The sequence below is a fragment of the Rhinoderma darwinii genome, chromosome 3 (assembly GCF_050947455.1).
Source record: "Rhinoderma darwinii isolate aRhiDar2 chromosome 3, aRhiDar2.hap1, whole genome shotgun sequence".
Taxonomy (NCBI): domain Eukaryota; kingdom Metazoa; phylum Chordata; class Amphibia; order Anura; family Rhinodermatidae; genus Rhinoderma; species Rhinoderma darwinii.
Window position 1 is genome coordinate 314,877,225 of NC_134689.1, and position 16,421 is coordinate 314,893,645.

General features: G+C 41.5%; 1 protein-coding gene across 2 annotated transcripts in view; it reads left to right on the top strand.

Annotated features, from left to right (window-relative positions):
* MCTP2 (multiple C2 and transmembrane domain containing 2) overlaps positions 1-16,421 on the top strand; it is a 193,728-nt gene that overhangs the window by 71,807 nt on the left and 105,500 nt on the right. For both annotated transcript variants that reach the window (XM_075858224.1, XM_075858225.1), the window contains exons 3-4: positions 2,406-2,468; positions 9,833-9,938. In XM_075858224.1, the coding sequence (XP_075714339.1) occupies positions 2,406-2,468; positions 9,833-9,938 (169 nt within the window). The remainder of the gene's footprint in view (positions 1-2,405; positions 2,469-9,832; positions 9,939-16,421) is intronic.

A 16,421-nucleotide genomic window follows, 5' to 3' on the forward strand; every position in this document is an offset into this window, starting at 1 on the left:
GGATCAGTTCACGGTTTTGCTGGCTGCCTGATGCTGGGTACTGTATTCAGCGGCATAAAAAAAAGCCTCTTCCAGCGGTTGTAACTTGAAGTATACATCATTTAGATGCGTGCAAGCAGCGGAAATAATTTCTAAACAACCAAGAAGTTCTAGCATGTCAAGGTCTGAAAATTATTTACAATCCTCATACCTTGGAGGGGATTCAGCAAAAACAAGCACCCTATAATTTCGGTGTCTCCATGCTAACAAAAGGCAAGTGAAGAAAAGTATCTAATATATATTTTTAGACATTTTTGGTGTGTGTATGACAATAAAAAACCTAATGCTAACGGCAGAGCAAGCTACATAACGAACAGTGATATATAAACAAGAGAAAAAAGTCCATGGATATCAAAAGGATTTGAAAAAGTAGAAAATCTTTATTGTAAGTCAAAACATGAGTCTAAAACAAGTCTTTATGACTGGATCAAAGTATAATACACTTTATCAGAAATAATTATGGACAGTAATAGTATACAAAAGATTACATCTATTTTACATCCCAAGCCAGGGAAATATTCAAAAATGAAAAGTATATGTCAGGTAAAGTAGAAAATAGAGTAAGAGCTTACACCCAATAAGCATAATCAGTGTAATGGGTATATAAAGAGGCTGACATAACCTCCATGTTATGCTTACCCATATTTCCGTAGGATAGTGGTATGACCCAGAAGATAAGGTAGCGCCCCGACGCGCGTTTTGCGTGTAGCTTTTTCAAGTAGGAGCAGCACAGTGTAAAGAACCAAAAACGGCTGACGTACTCCCCATGAATATTACAAAAAATAGAGCCCAGAAGCAGCACTCAATAGCAAAAATGTGAATTTATTCCCCCAACACAGCTGTGTTGGGTGAATAAATTCATATTTTTGCTATTGAGTGCTGCTTCTGGGCTCTATTTTTTGGATTATGCTTATTGGGTGTAAGCTCTTACTCTATTTTCTACTTTACCTGACATATACTTTTCATTTTTGAATATTTCCCTGGCTTGGGATGTAAAATAGATGTAATCTTTTGTATACTATTACTGTCCATAATTATTTCTGATAAAGTGTATTATACTTTGATCCAGTCATAAAGACTTGTTTTAGATTCTCATGTTTTGACTTACAATAAAGATTTTCTACTTTTTCAAACCCTTTTGATATCCATGGACTTCTTTTTCCCTTGTGTGTGTGTGTGTGTGTGTGTATATGTGTGTGTATATATATATATATATATATATAATGTCTTTATCTTCAATAAATGCAGTGGGTGGTTGTGATTTTTGTTTCCCACCCTGACATTCATGTGTCCTGTGAGACTTTTTTGTCTAATACCGTGTTTCCCCGATAGTAAGACACCCCCGATTGTAAGACGTATCGGGGGTTTCAGGGGGGTCGGCTAATATAAGCCGTACCCCGAAAGTAAGACATATGTCTTACTTTCGGGGAAACACGGGGGTATTGCCGCCTCCTGCCCACTTCCGCGCCGCCCCCCTCTCCATACGTCACCGCGCCGTCCCCTGCACTTGCTCCTGCTGCAACTGCCGGAATCGAAGCGCGCGCCGATTCCGGCAGTTTAACCCATTAAATGCCGCTGTCAATAGTGACAGCGGCATTTAATGTGTTTGACAGAGGGGGGAGCTCCCTCTGTCACCCGATCGGCGCCCCCGCAAACAAATCGCGGGTCGCCGTCGGGTTTCCATGACAGCCGGGGGTCTAACAAAGACCCCCAGGTCTGCCTTCAGCAACTGCCTGTTAGGCGATGCCGGAGGCATGACCTAATAGGTTGCCTGTCAGTTTTACACTGACAGGCAATAATGCTTCGGTATACTAAGTATACCAAAGCATTATATATGCGATCGGCACATCGCATAGTGAAGTCCCCTGGTGGGACTAAAAAAAAAAATGTAAAACAGTTAAATAAAGTTTGTGAAAAAATAAATAAAAATAATTCGACAATTTTTTTCCAATATAAGACATACCCTGAAAGTAAGACATAGTGGGGCTTTTGGGGATAAAAAGAAAGTAAGACACTGTCTTACTTTCGGGGAAACACGGTAACTAACAGTGGGCAGCTGGGGTGGGAGATACTGCTGAGCAAATCTCCAAATAGAGAACCCCTTACCCAAGCACGAGGTCTTATACCATGCACCCCCCTTCTTATTCAGCTCACAAATCACAGCCGCTCCTTACCCATCCTCCCTTGAAACCAGCGGCCAATCAGTCACTGGCCTACAAATTAACCATTTAGTTGCCTAATTAGTGGTTTGTTGTAATAAAAATATATTTTTTGGGGGGAAATTTTACCTCTGCTTTGAAATCTGTATTCATCTGTCACACGTCGCAATATCAAGTTTATACTGACATTTTTGTTTTTAATTTTAGGATGGGACAGGAAGTATTGATCTGAACTCTTCAATATCCTCACAGATGTCAGATGAACTTGGGGTAAGAACTTGAGGGGGGGGGGGGGTTAAGGATATCTACTCCAGTCAAAGCTTAGTTTTCACTTTTCAGGTGGAGATGGACACTAACAAATGTTAACTTAATTTTGCTTTTAAGGATATGTTAGTAAAACAAGTTTGGTTTTAAAAAAACAATCGAGTGATTAATTTTCTTAAGTTGTCCGTACATGAGCAAGTGGCCGCCTGCAATATGTTAATTATCTTGTGTGGTGGGATGCACTTTACTGCTACAAGTCATGGCAAATCAAGCATATTCTTAATGTGTATTAGTAGGTGCAGGCATTATTTATACTTTTGTGCCCATACCGGACTTGTGCCTTCAAACATATCTGTGCACTACTTTTGTGTGCTGCCCGCTAGAATCATCCGAATCCTTTTCATAGGCTCCTGATTATTCACTTTAAATGGGTACTACACTCTGCCAATGGTTTTGCAAGTTTTTCAGAATGTGTCTTTTAGTAAGGGTTAAATACATTAAAGGCGCATCCCAGTTTACTATACCATAGATAGGGCTCATTTTTACGTGTTGTGAAGTGTGAGCTGTCTTGTGCATGATTCCCAAGAGCGGATTTCGTTGGCCTAAATTTACATAGGGGACTATTTTTTTATCTTTTTTATTTACATGATTCTCATATACATTACATGGTCAAAGTATGTGGACGCCCAAACATCACATCCATATGTGCGCATTGTTCCTCTCCTTCTAAAACCATGGAAATGAATATGGAATTGCTCCTTTCTTTTAGGAAGTCTTCTGTAAGATTTTAGCACATCAAACTAAGAATTCACATTCATTCAACCACAAAAACATTAGTCGGGTCAGGTTTTGTTTTTTGGGGGAATTTAGTCTTGCCAAATAATCCCATAGGTGTTTGAATATGTTCAGTGCTCTGTGCAGGTCAGTGGTTTTCTTTTTGACCAAACACTGCATATATTGCTTTGTGTAGGGAAGCGTTGTCGAACTGAAACAGGAAAGGGGCCCTCCTCGCAATGCTTATCATTCAGATCTTATGTAAACTTTAGTGTTTAGTAAAATGGAAATTGATGCTGTAGTGTTAAGAGTTCCCTTCACTGGAACTTGGGGCCCAACCCAAACCGGGAAAATCTGCTCCAGATCATTAGTTCACCTCTAACAAACATTAGTTCGTGCTCTGGGCAGTATGTAACAACATTTCTACGCCAGTTTTCTAGTGTCAAAATGATGCAAACTGCCCAAAAGTCCCAAAAATGTTGACTATTGCCTATGTCTCCCGCTCTTGCCACTTTTCTGAAATGGCATGGCCACCACCAGCTTGACACATTTCCTATAACTCATGCCATAAACTGGTGAAATTATAGCGGAAATCTACCCACAGCTCCTGGCTGCCGGAAATTTCATTCGGGGTGGAAGATGCGACAAATTTATGAAGAGGCGTGTTCCTGTTAGTAAATGTTGCATCTTACTCCAGATGAATTTTTACTACGACTAGTGCAGTCTTAGTACATCTACCCCTATGAGTATTGGCAGGACGTATTTTCCAGTGTTTTGTGGTTTAGACTGCTGCATGGTCTGAATGATCACTGGCCGTGTGCTTTTACGTCATTCCAGTCTACACTATTCAGGCGAGCACATTTCACGTCCGTGTGCTGTCGGTTAATTTCACAGACACCACAAGGACCTATGAAATTCAATGGCGGTTTTCAGACGTGTTGTTTTTCACGCAGCGTGTGACCGTTGCGTGAAACTCACTGCATGTCCTATTTTGGTGCGTTTTTTTGCTCCCCACGCACCCATTGAAGTGAAAGTGTGCATGAAAATCACTGACCGCACATGGATGTCATCAGTGTGCTATCCTGGATTCACGCACAAGTTGCTAAAGAAATGCGGAGAAAAATATTCTGACATCAAAAATGGATGCCACATGGAACTGTAGCACAGGAAAAACACTGCTGTTTTTTTTTTAAGGATGCAAAACTGACACCTTCTTGTGAATCTAGCCTTAGTTGAATACAGCTTGGAGCACCTGACATAGGCCCCATGCACACGAACGTGCTTTTGCGGCCGCAATTCCCTTGAAAATCCACGGGAGAATTGCGGCCCCATTCATTCCTTGGGGGTCATGCACACGACCGTGGTTTCCACGGTCCGTGCATGGCCCCGGAGCCTGGACCGCAGAAAGAACGGGCAAGTCTTATTACGGCCGTGTTCTGCGATCCAGGCTCATAGCAAATAATGGCCGCGGCCATGTGCATGGCCCGCGATTTGCGGGTGACACTCCGCCCCTGGCCGACCTGGAAATCACGGCCGTACACAAGGCTACGGTCGTGTGCATGGGGCCGTACAGTCTGCTTCTAGAGGTGGGGTTGTACTTGGTAGTAAGTGTTGTATCTTAGGACAAATATTTGTGTGACTTGTGTGGTCTTTCAATGTCTAGCTAGGCTATTGCTCATGCATGTTTCAACCTTTCTAAAACCCCTGATAAACGTGCATAATAGAGGGTGCTCGAGAATGTGAGACACTCTGGACATGTGGAGCTATGGGAAAAAAAAAGTGGCACAATCTTATGTATGTAAGTTTTATTCCATTAGGTAGAATTTTTATTTTTATTTTTTCTCCCATGGGGTTTATTAATAATCTGTCATGTCAAACATGCAATGCAATCTGCGGGCAGCGTGTTAGAGCAGGAGGAGCTGAGCAGCTTGATCTATAGTTTAGTGGGAAAAGATTCAGTATCCTTTTTATTATATTTCAAATCCCTGCTCATTTTTGGCTAGGTCTACATGGCAGCCTGTGGCCATGCGATATAAGATCGCAATAGCGCGCTGCTAAAATCACAACTAATGATAGTGAATGTAGATGTGCTGAAATCCAGCAGGATTGAATTACAACCGACTTTCATAACACGACCGCATTCACTATCGTTAGTTGCGATGTAGAAGCACGACATACATTGCAATCTTCTGTTGCATGGCCACAAGTTGATGTGTAGACCTAACCTAAGATTCCAGTGGGCGGTCATACTCCGTAATTGACTGTTATTTCTGTATGCAAACTCATATAGGAAGGCTGTCAATCACTGAGTAGTACTGCCCACTGGACTCTTAAAAGGGATATCCAGGTTCGGAGTGTGATTCCCTGTTATTGATTAGCATGTGACTGCAGCAGCAACCCAGAAGGCTCAGTGGTCATATGTTGTATTTCTGGCATTCTACTGGGAACGACGTGCAGCTGCAGAAGCCCGGTGGTGGAGAGGAGCTCGGGACTAGTTTGTTTTTTTTCCTCTGGTTTTAATTTAAAATGTTATATGTATAAAATTCGCCTCGTGACTAATTGTATTTTTGGCATAATGCCAGAAATACAACACATGACTGCTGATCCCTCTGATTGGCTGCAGCGGGCATGTGCTGCCTGCATGTAAACAATCATTGGGCGGCCCGCCAGATTGTCAGCGCTGGGGATCGCTGGGGATCGCTAAATGATGGAGTACTGCTTGTTTTGTTAATTCTTGTCATGTGCAGCCATTTGGAAACATATTTTTAGGACCTGGATGTCTAGATGGAGCAGGCATTTAAAACAATAAATTACAAGTTATACAGAATTTTTCCCCAGCAGACTATGTATCAATCTGATCTGCTCTTCCCGCTCTAGAACATGCTGCCCGTTGATTAGACCGTAAGTTCGATGTGATGGGTTCCCTTAAGGAGTCCTGTGGGTGGTCCGTGACTGGCATCTATTTCTGCATTTACACTAATACAGGGAAGCCGATCAATCAATGAAGAATGCCCACTGGGCTCTTTAGCCCACAAAAAGCAAAGATTTAAAAAAATAAATGACCGGTTATGCAAAATCATTTAGCGCAAGACTTTTTATCTATCTGCTTTGCTCCTCCCGCTTCATCATATGCTGCCTGCGGATTGGACTGCATGTTCTACGTGACCAGTTCCCTTTATAAAGGGCTATATATATATATGGTACACGTAACTGTCTGTGTCCATAGGAAATGGTCTACTTCTGTTCTGTATTCCTACTGCCTGTTTTCTGAACAATATTTAGCAGAACTCGAGTGTTCTTTTTCCTGTGGATTTCTCAGTTACCAGAAGTAGTCATTAGGATGTGATTAGTCCATAAGCCTCTAGATTTGCAGGAAGCAGTCACTACACATGGATATTTTCCCAAGTATGACGCTTCACCCAGGGCATCCTGAATGGAAATAGGTTCTTCACGATGGATGGACTAGAAATAGCTTGATACTCTGTGACAAAAATAGATCACTGCGCAGTGGTGGAAACTTTTTTATTTCTTTCATATAAAAATACAACATTATAAACCTAGATATATCCTCCATTGTCTTATTGTTCGGAATTGTGTACTACTGTTACTTATAGTTTGAGGTAAGATGACTAACTTTATTTCATATACATCTGTTTGGGTGTTCCTTGTCTTAAATTTAACTAAAAAAAAATATATACTTGCAAATCTAAAATGGTCAAACTTGGCCCTCTAAGCAAAGTATCCACAGCGAGTTGCATTCATTGGCAGTGTAATTAGCATGTTATGTCAGATCTCCAATAATTCCTGGGCTGCTCAGAATTTTTGTAGCGCTACTGATTGATTTTAACGATCGCGTGACAGCTGCTGCCCATAAGACTTCATGCAAGTCAATGGATTCCTATGGACTGTAGCTCAAAAGTATAAAGTCAATCAGTTGCGCTACACGAAGGCCTCATGCACACGGCTGTGCCCGTAATCACGGCCCGCGATTGCGGGCACGGCCGGCCCGCAAAGCATGGGAGCACGGCCCGTAAAAAAAACCGAAAAGTGGCATATGCTCCATAATCCCGGAACGGTTCTACGGCACGGACACCTATCCGTATCGATACGGAAAGGTGTCCCCGGCCAATAGAATCGGGCGTGTCCGTAATTGCGTAATTTTACGGTCGTGTGCATGGGGCCAAAGTCTCCATGTAGCCCAGGCCCATGCACATGACCGTATTTTCATCTATCCCGAAATACTGTCCGTACATAGTAACACTTCCGTTAATACGGATGCACAACCGTAGCTGTCCGTATTTACGGAAACTCCCATAGGCTTCTATGGGGGAGTCCTTGTAATTACGGACAAGAATAGGACAGGTTCTATAATTTTGTAAGCACGGGCACTAATCATTAAAAATACTGAAAGGTGTCCGTGGCCAATAGAAACGAATGGGTCCGAACTTACTGTCAGTAATTACTGATGAAAAATACGGCCGTGTGCATGGGGCCTTACAGAAATCTGAGGTCGTACTAAGGGGTTTGAGCTCTATATAGAGCAGTGTTATGGCTTGTCCACAAACAATGGAATTGCTGCAGAAAATTTCTGCAGCAATTCCGTTGAAAAAATGCAGACATTCCGCTGTGGCAAAAATGCACAATTTCCGCGGTTTCTACGGCAGAAAATGGTGCGTATTTTGCTGCGTTTTTCACAATGTTAGGAGATGCAGACATCTCCTCTGAAAAATGCAACAATTCTGGCCACTTTCCGCAGCAGGAATTGACATGCTGCGGTCTGCTCAGAATTTTAATGCAGCATGTGAATGAGATTTAAGAAATCTCATCCACTATGCTGCTACTGTATTCTGCTGCGTTTTTTTCAGGCCGAAATTACGTCTGGAAAAAAACTTGGCAATTCCGCAACGTGTGGACTAGCCCTAACCCAGCAAGTAGGTGGTAGCCATGTAAGCCCAGACCGATAAGGTTTTGCAACTTTTAGTCTTGGAATGAACACCGTTCCTTTTTACCAGACCAGGAATCTTCACAAAGGGGCAAACACTTGTAAACAGACATTTAGAGGCAGTCTCCTTAACTTTTAGCAAATATTAAAAATGGCAGTTACTTCAGGGAATGCAGTTGAGAACAGATAATGGTGACTCACTAGCTTTTCTCTTGTGGACGGAGCTATAGCTCCTCCCTGAGGCAGGGGTATATCCTCTAAATAAATCTTTAGGCCCTTCCTTTCTCTTGCCTGTTTAATGCCCCCATTTTGAGGCATGCAGCATATACACGCTGATTGCACCCTCTGCACTGTTATGGCACAGCAATCTACTAGAAAATGGCATCTGGGCCTCTTCTCCCAGTGCCACCTAAAAGCCAGTGAACCACCATTGCCTGAAATAACAGGTACATTGCACAAAGTGAACAGAGACGGTACACCTTCTATCCAACATCCCAATAGAATAATGCCTTTACTTAATAGGGCAGTGGCAGTCTCATGAGCGGGGCTGCCCAAACTCTTAGGGTATGTTCACATGGAGTGTTTTCAGGTGTATTTCGGGTGTTTCAGTTTTTTTGTCAGCTGTTTTTTGAGGCGTAATCAGAACGCCTCCAAACATCTGCCTATTGATTTAAATGGGAAATACGGCATTCTGTTCCGGCGGGGCGTTACGCCTCTATTTCCAAAAACGGCACGTAAAAAGACGCCCGTGAAAAAGTACATGTCACTTCTTGAGACTTTTTTGGAGCCGTTTTTCAATGACCCGATAGAAAAACCGCTAAAAAACGCTGCGAAAAATGCGAGTTGCTAAAAAAAACTTCTGAAAATCGAGAGCGGTTTTCCCTTGAATACAGCTCCGTATTTTCAGACTTTTTTTTTTTTTTTTTAGTAAGTGTGTGAACAGGGCCTTAGGGTATGTTCACACCGTTTTTTTTACGCGGAAACCGTGTAGGAAAACTCGCCGAAAATGCCTCCCATTGATCGGGAGGCGGAGACTTTTTTTTTTTTTTTTTTTCCTTGTGGGAAAAAGATGAGACACACCCTATCTTCCGGCATTTACGTCTCTGCCTGTCATTGACATCAATGGGAGGCAGAGAAAGTGCCCCGTTGCGCTCAATGGGTGCGAGTGAAAAACATGGCAAACGGCATGCAGGCAGATCAAAATCTGTCTCAAAATTCCAAACGGAATTTTGAGGCAGAGTTTTCTGCCTACAAAAAACTGTGAACAGGGCCTAACGGTCACATGTAGGTCTTGGGCTCCATGCATGTGGTTCCCCAGCAGTTGGCAATAACACTCGGGAAAATACATTTGTTACTTTGCTCCAAGGTCCGGATCATATAACATACCCTTGATACTGCAGACAGAAATATCAAACACTCCTCTTTCATAAAAGCAAATACTTTATTGGTTAACTGTAAAATCCCACCAGAAGGCTGACTTGTTTTTTTACACTAGGGCCTTATTCATAGGATTACTTTGTTCGGAACAGTTTAGAGAGCAAAGAGTTTCACTTTAGAGATTGTTACTAGCAATTTACTTCATCGCTGTATTCGCATTTTTCAGTGGTAATGCATATAATGTTGTAAGGTCGTCATTTTAATTTGTATTCTTCAGGGCCTTGAAAACTATGACAGTGTGAGCAGTCTTCCAAATCTCATGTCTTACCTCCTGACCATCCACTTAAGAGAAGGCCGCAATCTGGTCATCCGGGATCGCTCGGGTAATTATGATCTTTCTTCTTTGTTTTGGATTATTTAACAGAAGTTCTCTCGTGAAAAAAATATCTAACTAGGCACGCACGCACGCACGCACGCACACGCTGTAATTGCACTGATAACGCTTTCTGTGAGCATTGTTGGGAACTATTGCAGGCAATATGTGTTCTTCCGATCCCTGAAACGTGTTTTGTACAGTTTACAGGAAGCATCCCCGCTTCCTGTGTAGACCGTAGTGGGAAAAGTAATATTATTAGTGCAATGGTTTCCTATGTGTGTACTTAGGGGAACCTGTTGTGATAGTATTTATGCAACAACTTATTTTTTTTTTCATAATCCGTTACAAATTCAGAGCAGAACTGATATTCTATGGATTTGAAAATCCACAGCATGCCTGCAATTCTGCGTGGGTTTTTCTGATATAAAGTATTTTAAAAACCCCATTCACACATAATGTACTTTAAATTGTTGTATCTTCGGTGCGGAATCCACACTGAAAATCCACTGCAAATACACCATGTTAATTCACCCTAAGGCCAGTCTAGGGTCTAGCGCTCCGGCACATTCCTATTTTCATAAATGAGAATACCTTCTGCAGGCTTATACAAAGCTTATTGACGTCTTACCTGTAAAATTACCATAGTTGTCTAACGAAAGGTACTGATTGCTGTGCAGACAGCCAGCTAGCAGGAAGGCTTTAGGGCAAGGCTCTCTTGGTGGTGGTGGTGGTGGTGGTGGGGGGGGGGGGGGCGGATATGCAAATTAGCTCTCCTCCTGAAGGAACAAAACTCTTTCCAGTGTCATCTCAGTGGATACCTTTTTGTAAGTCCATGTCCAACTCTTCTTAAAGACCCTTGAAACCTGACAAGCCAGAGACACCCATCTGTAGACAGCACTGTCTCGGAGTTGTTGCTCCTTGTCAATAGAGAGCAGGGTTCTGATTGGCTGTGATATTTTTTTATTCCAGTTCTGGTTAGTAGGTAGCTGTTATACCCTGGGCTTGGATGTAATGAAGAGAGGCCATATTGGAGGCAGTCTGGTAATTTATTCATGAGGTAACTTGCTCTGTGAATGTGGATTGTAGTTAGTCTGCATACTAGTCATTCTGCTGGCGTTACCATTGCAAATGTTGTTTGACTTGTAATCGCACTTCCTCTTGGCTGGAGAGGTTTTATGTTGGCATTTCTATCTGTGTGACCAAGGACTCTGACCCCTCCCTAGGCGATGTTGCCCTAGAACAGGGGTGTACTACTTTTTCCGTTCTGAGGGCCACACTTCATATTGTGCTATTCCCAAGGGGTTGCATTAGAATTTAAATGAGCACATCCGGTAAAACTGGCATGCCTAGTACAGGCTCTGAGAAGATGGTGCATGAAACAGGGATTTTAATAACACCAAATACACTGCCTCCTCAGACTCCCTGCACTGGGCGTAACATTGTATAGCCGATTAGCCCAGACTGCTTGTATACGTTTCTTAAAATAAAACCGTGCCACTATAAGTGACATGCCTCCCTTAGCAGTTATAACTCTAGTCACCCCCCCCCCCCTCATACCTGTGAGCCACAGTGCCCCCAACTAGGGCCACAAGCTACCATACCCTTAATTGCCAACCACTGTGATCCCCCGTTAATGGCATAAGCCACAGTGTCCTCCAAAAGGTAACCTGTCAGCCTGTTAAGCTTCCTTCTCTAAGGGCAGCATAAAGTTGTGACAAACTAATTTAAGTGGTGTCACCTGTGTGAAATTATTATTACGGTGTAGAACTTGGTTTAATCGTTGCAGTTCGCTACGAGCACTTTTGAAGCGGGAGTCCGATCTATTATTGAGATACAGGCTCCCTTCCACAATGTGATTTTACATGTCTGCCCTAGAACCTCTGAAGGAGGCGGCAGTGTGTATAGTGGATGGTGTGAGCGCTATGTGTTTAAGGTTACTTTTTTAAGTGCCAGTTCTAGTATCTATGTGAATGTTTGGGTATGTGCACACGGCCTATTTTCAGACGTCTTGTTTTTTTCATGGACCCTTCACACGGTCCGTTGAAACAATGGCCATGTGCACGGCCCCTTTGAATTTTATATAGGTCCATGTGATGGCTGTTGTTTTAACGGCCGTCACATGGACGTATAACACGTTTGTGTGAATAAGGCCTTAATGTGGTAGAAGATAATGGCCTAAAACTGTGTGAGGCAAAAAATAGTGAATAGTGATACTGAAATATTGAAAACATGTGAAGGTTGTTCCCATCAATCACTGTAAGCTACATCTCCACGTCCTTGATGGGTGGTCATATTGTATCCTTGTATCAGTCATGTTTCAGGGCAAGGTCTCTTTTGGGTTAAAGTCAACAGAAGTGTCAGGGTGACTGAAGTGTGATCAACCTTGTTAAATTAAGATAACTTTTTTGAATTTTAATAGGCTGAGTAATATTCACTAAAGAACTGGAAAACGGATCCCTAAAATTCAATTCTAATTAAATAATGAAGTCTATGGCACATACAGTTGAGTTTGCACTCTGATGTTTCCATGTTGGCCACAAACTTTGTGTGTTCATCCTTATTGCAAAGAAAAGGATGAAGTTACTTAGCTAGAAATCAATGCCACCATATAATCCATTTGATTGCTTTATGTGAAAGGTGTCGCCTCCTAAAGACGGCTCCACCTGTAAAGGTAAGCGCTTCAGCGATCTGCTGAAATCCCCGCTGATCGGCTGTTATCACGAGGGAAGCTTTGGCTCGCCACAGATGTCCCTGTTTTTGTTTATAGGAGGGGCCGCCCTCTAGGGAACTCCCTCTAAGTTGTATATGATATTAGGAAAAAAAACCCAGGTCTAAATTATCATACTATTTGCCTGGCCTTCTACGTGGAGGCGATGTGTGTCCCCTTTTATAGCTTCTTCCTGGGAACTTCTCATCCGTACATATGTGGGTGTCATAATACACCTTTTAGAGTGAGTGACTCTTTTTTACCTTCCTGAAGTAGTTGTAAATCACAAGTTTTTTTTTTTCCTAAATGTGTTTTATTCATAGGTTTGCAAAACCAGATCACTGCTTGGACATTCTTTTAATAGTTTGAATATTTTCAGGAAGAGATCATAGTTTTTCTTCGTAGTCACATGATTCATTCCCTGTGCCCAGGGACAACCAGACTGTTGACTGTGCAGTCTATTCACACAGCAGAGATTTAGTCCGAATGTAGACTGCAGATATAATAAAGGTGCCTGTTCTTTTCAAGTTTATACTTTCATGTACTAACAAATTTATTTTCACATACATGCAATCCGTTTGACTTGACCCCCCCCCCCACGTACCAGATTATCCTGCCCAGGTTCTGACCCCTTAATGGGCCTTGAGGCTGGGTTCACACGCAGCATTTTTCTGCGTATTTGTATTTTTTTTACCATTTTTGTGTTGTAGCCAGATCTTACACTAAAGTCTTTAATGAAATCTAAATACACTGCTTTTTTGTTTTGTAGCGTTATTTTTTTCTCAAACCGTGCTTTTGGTGGGGTGTTTTTTTTCTGGTGTTTCCCATAGGCTTCTCTACAGGAAAAAATTATTTAATATTTAACAGGTTTGTTTCTTAATGGCTCTCAATTAGTTTTTAACAAATTACCTTTACAAACTTTCAATGTTTTTTTGTTTTTCATCGATTTTGAGCGGTGTGAGGGCTTTGCGGGACGAGCTGTAGTTTTTATTGGCACCGGCGCTAAGGTGACAAACGTTTTTTTTTTTTTTTTCCCAAAAAAGGTTTTTACGTCGTCCACTGTGCGAGTTAAATAATGCTATATTGTAATAGTTTGGACTTTTATGGACGCAGCAATAAATATATATATATATATATATATATATATATATATATATATATATATATATATATATATAGTGAAGGAAATAAGTATTTGATCCCTTGCTGATTTTGTAGGTTTGCCCACTGTCAAAGACATGAACAGTCTAGAATTTTTAGGCTAGGTTAATTTTACCAGTGAGAGACAGATTATATATTAAAAAAAAATAAATAAGTCGAAATTGTATATATTTATTTGCATTGTGCACAGAGAAATAAGTATTTGATCCCCTACCAACCATTAAGAGTTCAGCCTCCTCCAGACCAGTTACACGCTCCAAATCAACATAGTGCCTGCATTAAAGACAGCTGTCTTACATGGTCACCTGTATAAAAGACTCCTGTCCACAGACTCAATGAATCAGTCTGACTCTAACCTCTACAACATGGGCAAGACCAAAGAGCTTTCTAAGGGTATGTGCACACACACTAATTACGTCCATGTGCCCGCAAGGTCCCCCTGCTCAAGAAGGCACATGTACAGGCCCGTCTGAAGTTTGCAAATTAACATCTGGATGAGTCTGAGAGTGATTGGGAGAAGGTGCTGTGGTCAGATGAGACTAAAATTGAGCTCTTTGGCATTAACTCAACTCGCCGTGTTTGGAGGAAGAGAAATGCTGCCTATGACACAAAGAACACCGTCCCCACTGTCAAGCATGGAGGTGGAAACATTATGTTTTGGGGGTGTTTCTCTGCTAAGGGCACAGGACTACTTCACCGCATCAATGGGAGAATAGATGGAGCCATGTACCGGCAAATCCTGAGTGACAACCTCCTTCCCTCCACCAGGACATTAAAAATGGCTCGTGGCTGGGTCTTCCACCACGACAATGACCCGAAACATACAGCCAAGGCAACAAAGGAGTGGCTCAAAAAGAAGCCCATTAAGGTCATGGAGTGGCCTAGCCAGTCTCCAGACCTTAATCCCATCGAAAACTTATGGAGGAAGCTGAAGATCCGAGTTGCCAAGCGACAGCCTCAAAATCTTAATGATTTACAGATGATCTGCAAAGAGGAGTGGGCCAAAATTCCATCTAACATGTGTGCAAACCTCATCATCAACTACTAAAAATGTCTGACTGCTGTGCTTGCCAACAAGGGTTTTCCCACCAAGTATTAAGTCTTGTTTGCCAAAGGGATCAAATACTTATTTCTATGTGCACAATGCAAATAAATATATATGATTTTGACAATGTGATTTTCAGTTTTTTTTCTTATATAATTGGTCCCTCACTGGTAAAATTAACCTAGCCTAAAAATTCTAGACTGTTCATGACTTTGACAGTGGGCAAACTTACAAAATCAGCAAGGGATCAAATACTTATTTCCTTCACTGTGTGTGTGTGTGTGTGTGTGTGTGTGTATATATATATATATATATATATATATATATATATATATATATATATATATTTTTTTTTTACACCCCAAAATATATAAACTTTTTTTATTTTTTATTTTATTTGTTGACACATTTAATTAGTTCCCCTAGGGGACTTGAACCAGCGATTTTGTTATGTTTACAAATGCACTGCAGTATATTTCCATTTTTACAGGCTTCTAGAGGCAGACCTGGCAGCCTTCATTAGGCCCCTGGCCTGCCGTGACCACCATCGGTTCCCCCCCCCCCCCCCCCAATCTGGTGGATAGGTCATCAGTTGTCCTTCATGGCCCAAAATAGGCTGGTCACTAATAGAGTTAATACTGAATTTTAACAAGAGCATGTTAGCAATTTTGAACACCAATACGTGTACGGTTATGTAACATGAACTACTCGTGGAAAAAAAAAAAAAGCAGAACATCTACATTGTGTTTCACCAGCAGAAAGTGTGAGTGGACGCTTTATAGTCCAACCCGCTCTATCTTGTTGAATTGAAGAGCTAAACTGTAGAGCAGGGCAACTATACGATGCTCCATGCTGAATATTACTCAATTTAAAGTGCACAACAGTTTAAAAAATGTATTTTAAAAAAAGATAAATAAAATTTTTTCTAAGTGATGCGGATTTATTTATGTGGTGGCGAAATGATAGATACAGAAAGTAATTTCTAGCAGTGCAGTTGATGAGAAAGCAGGGAGGTGGGTTCAAGAAACAATACAATAAAGCCTGTGGTTTTTCAAGAGGAACTAAAAAAAGGTCATTGAGTAACTTCAGTAGACTCCGAGCAAGAAGAGTTTGGTCATAAAACTGTTTGTGTTCCTTTTAAAAAAAAAAAAGGAAAAACTAGGGCTCAAATCATATCAATAATGTCTCCCTTTACACCTACCAACCTATATTCTGCAGGGAATTCCATGCCATTTCCAAATCCCTTGTTCACACATTCATGCTTTAATGAGGATTCCGCACCTAAATCCTCCTCAAATCCACTGACGACGTGCATCCGATACAAGTAATGTGGTCATTTATACTGCCCCATTCACATGCAACAGAAAAAAAATAAAAACTGAAATTCTTGTCCAAAGGAATGCATTGAGCAGCTTGCAAATGAATTTAAAAATCGCTCCAGTCAGGTGATTTGCTAACAATTTTTTTATTTTATTTTTTAATCGCTACATGCTGGGATTTGAGAGCTACACACTTAAAGGCTGGGTTCACACACCCTATTTACGGACGTAATTCGGGCTTTTTAACCTCGAATTACG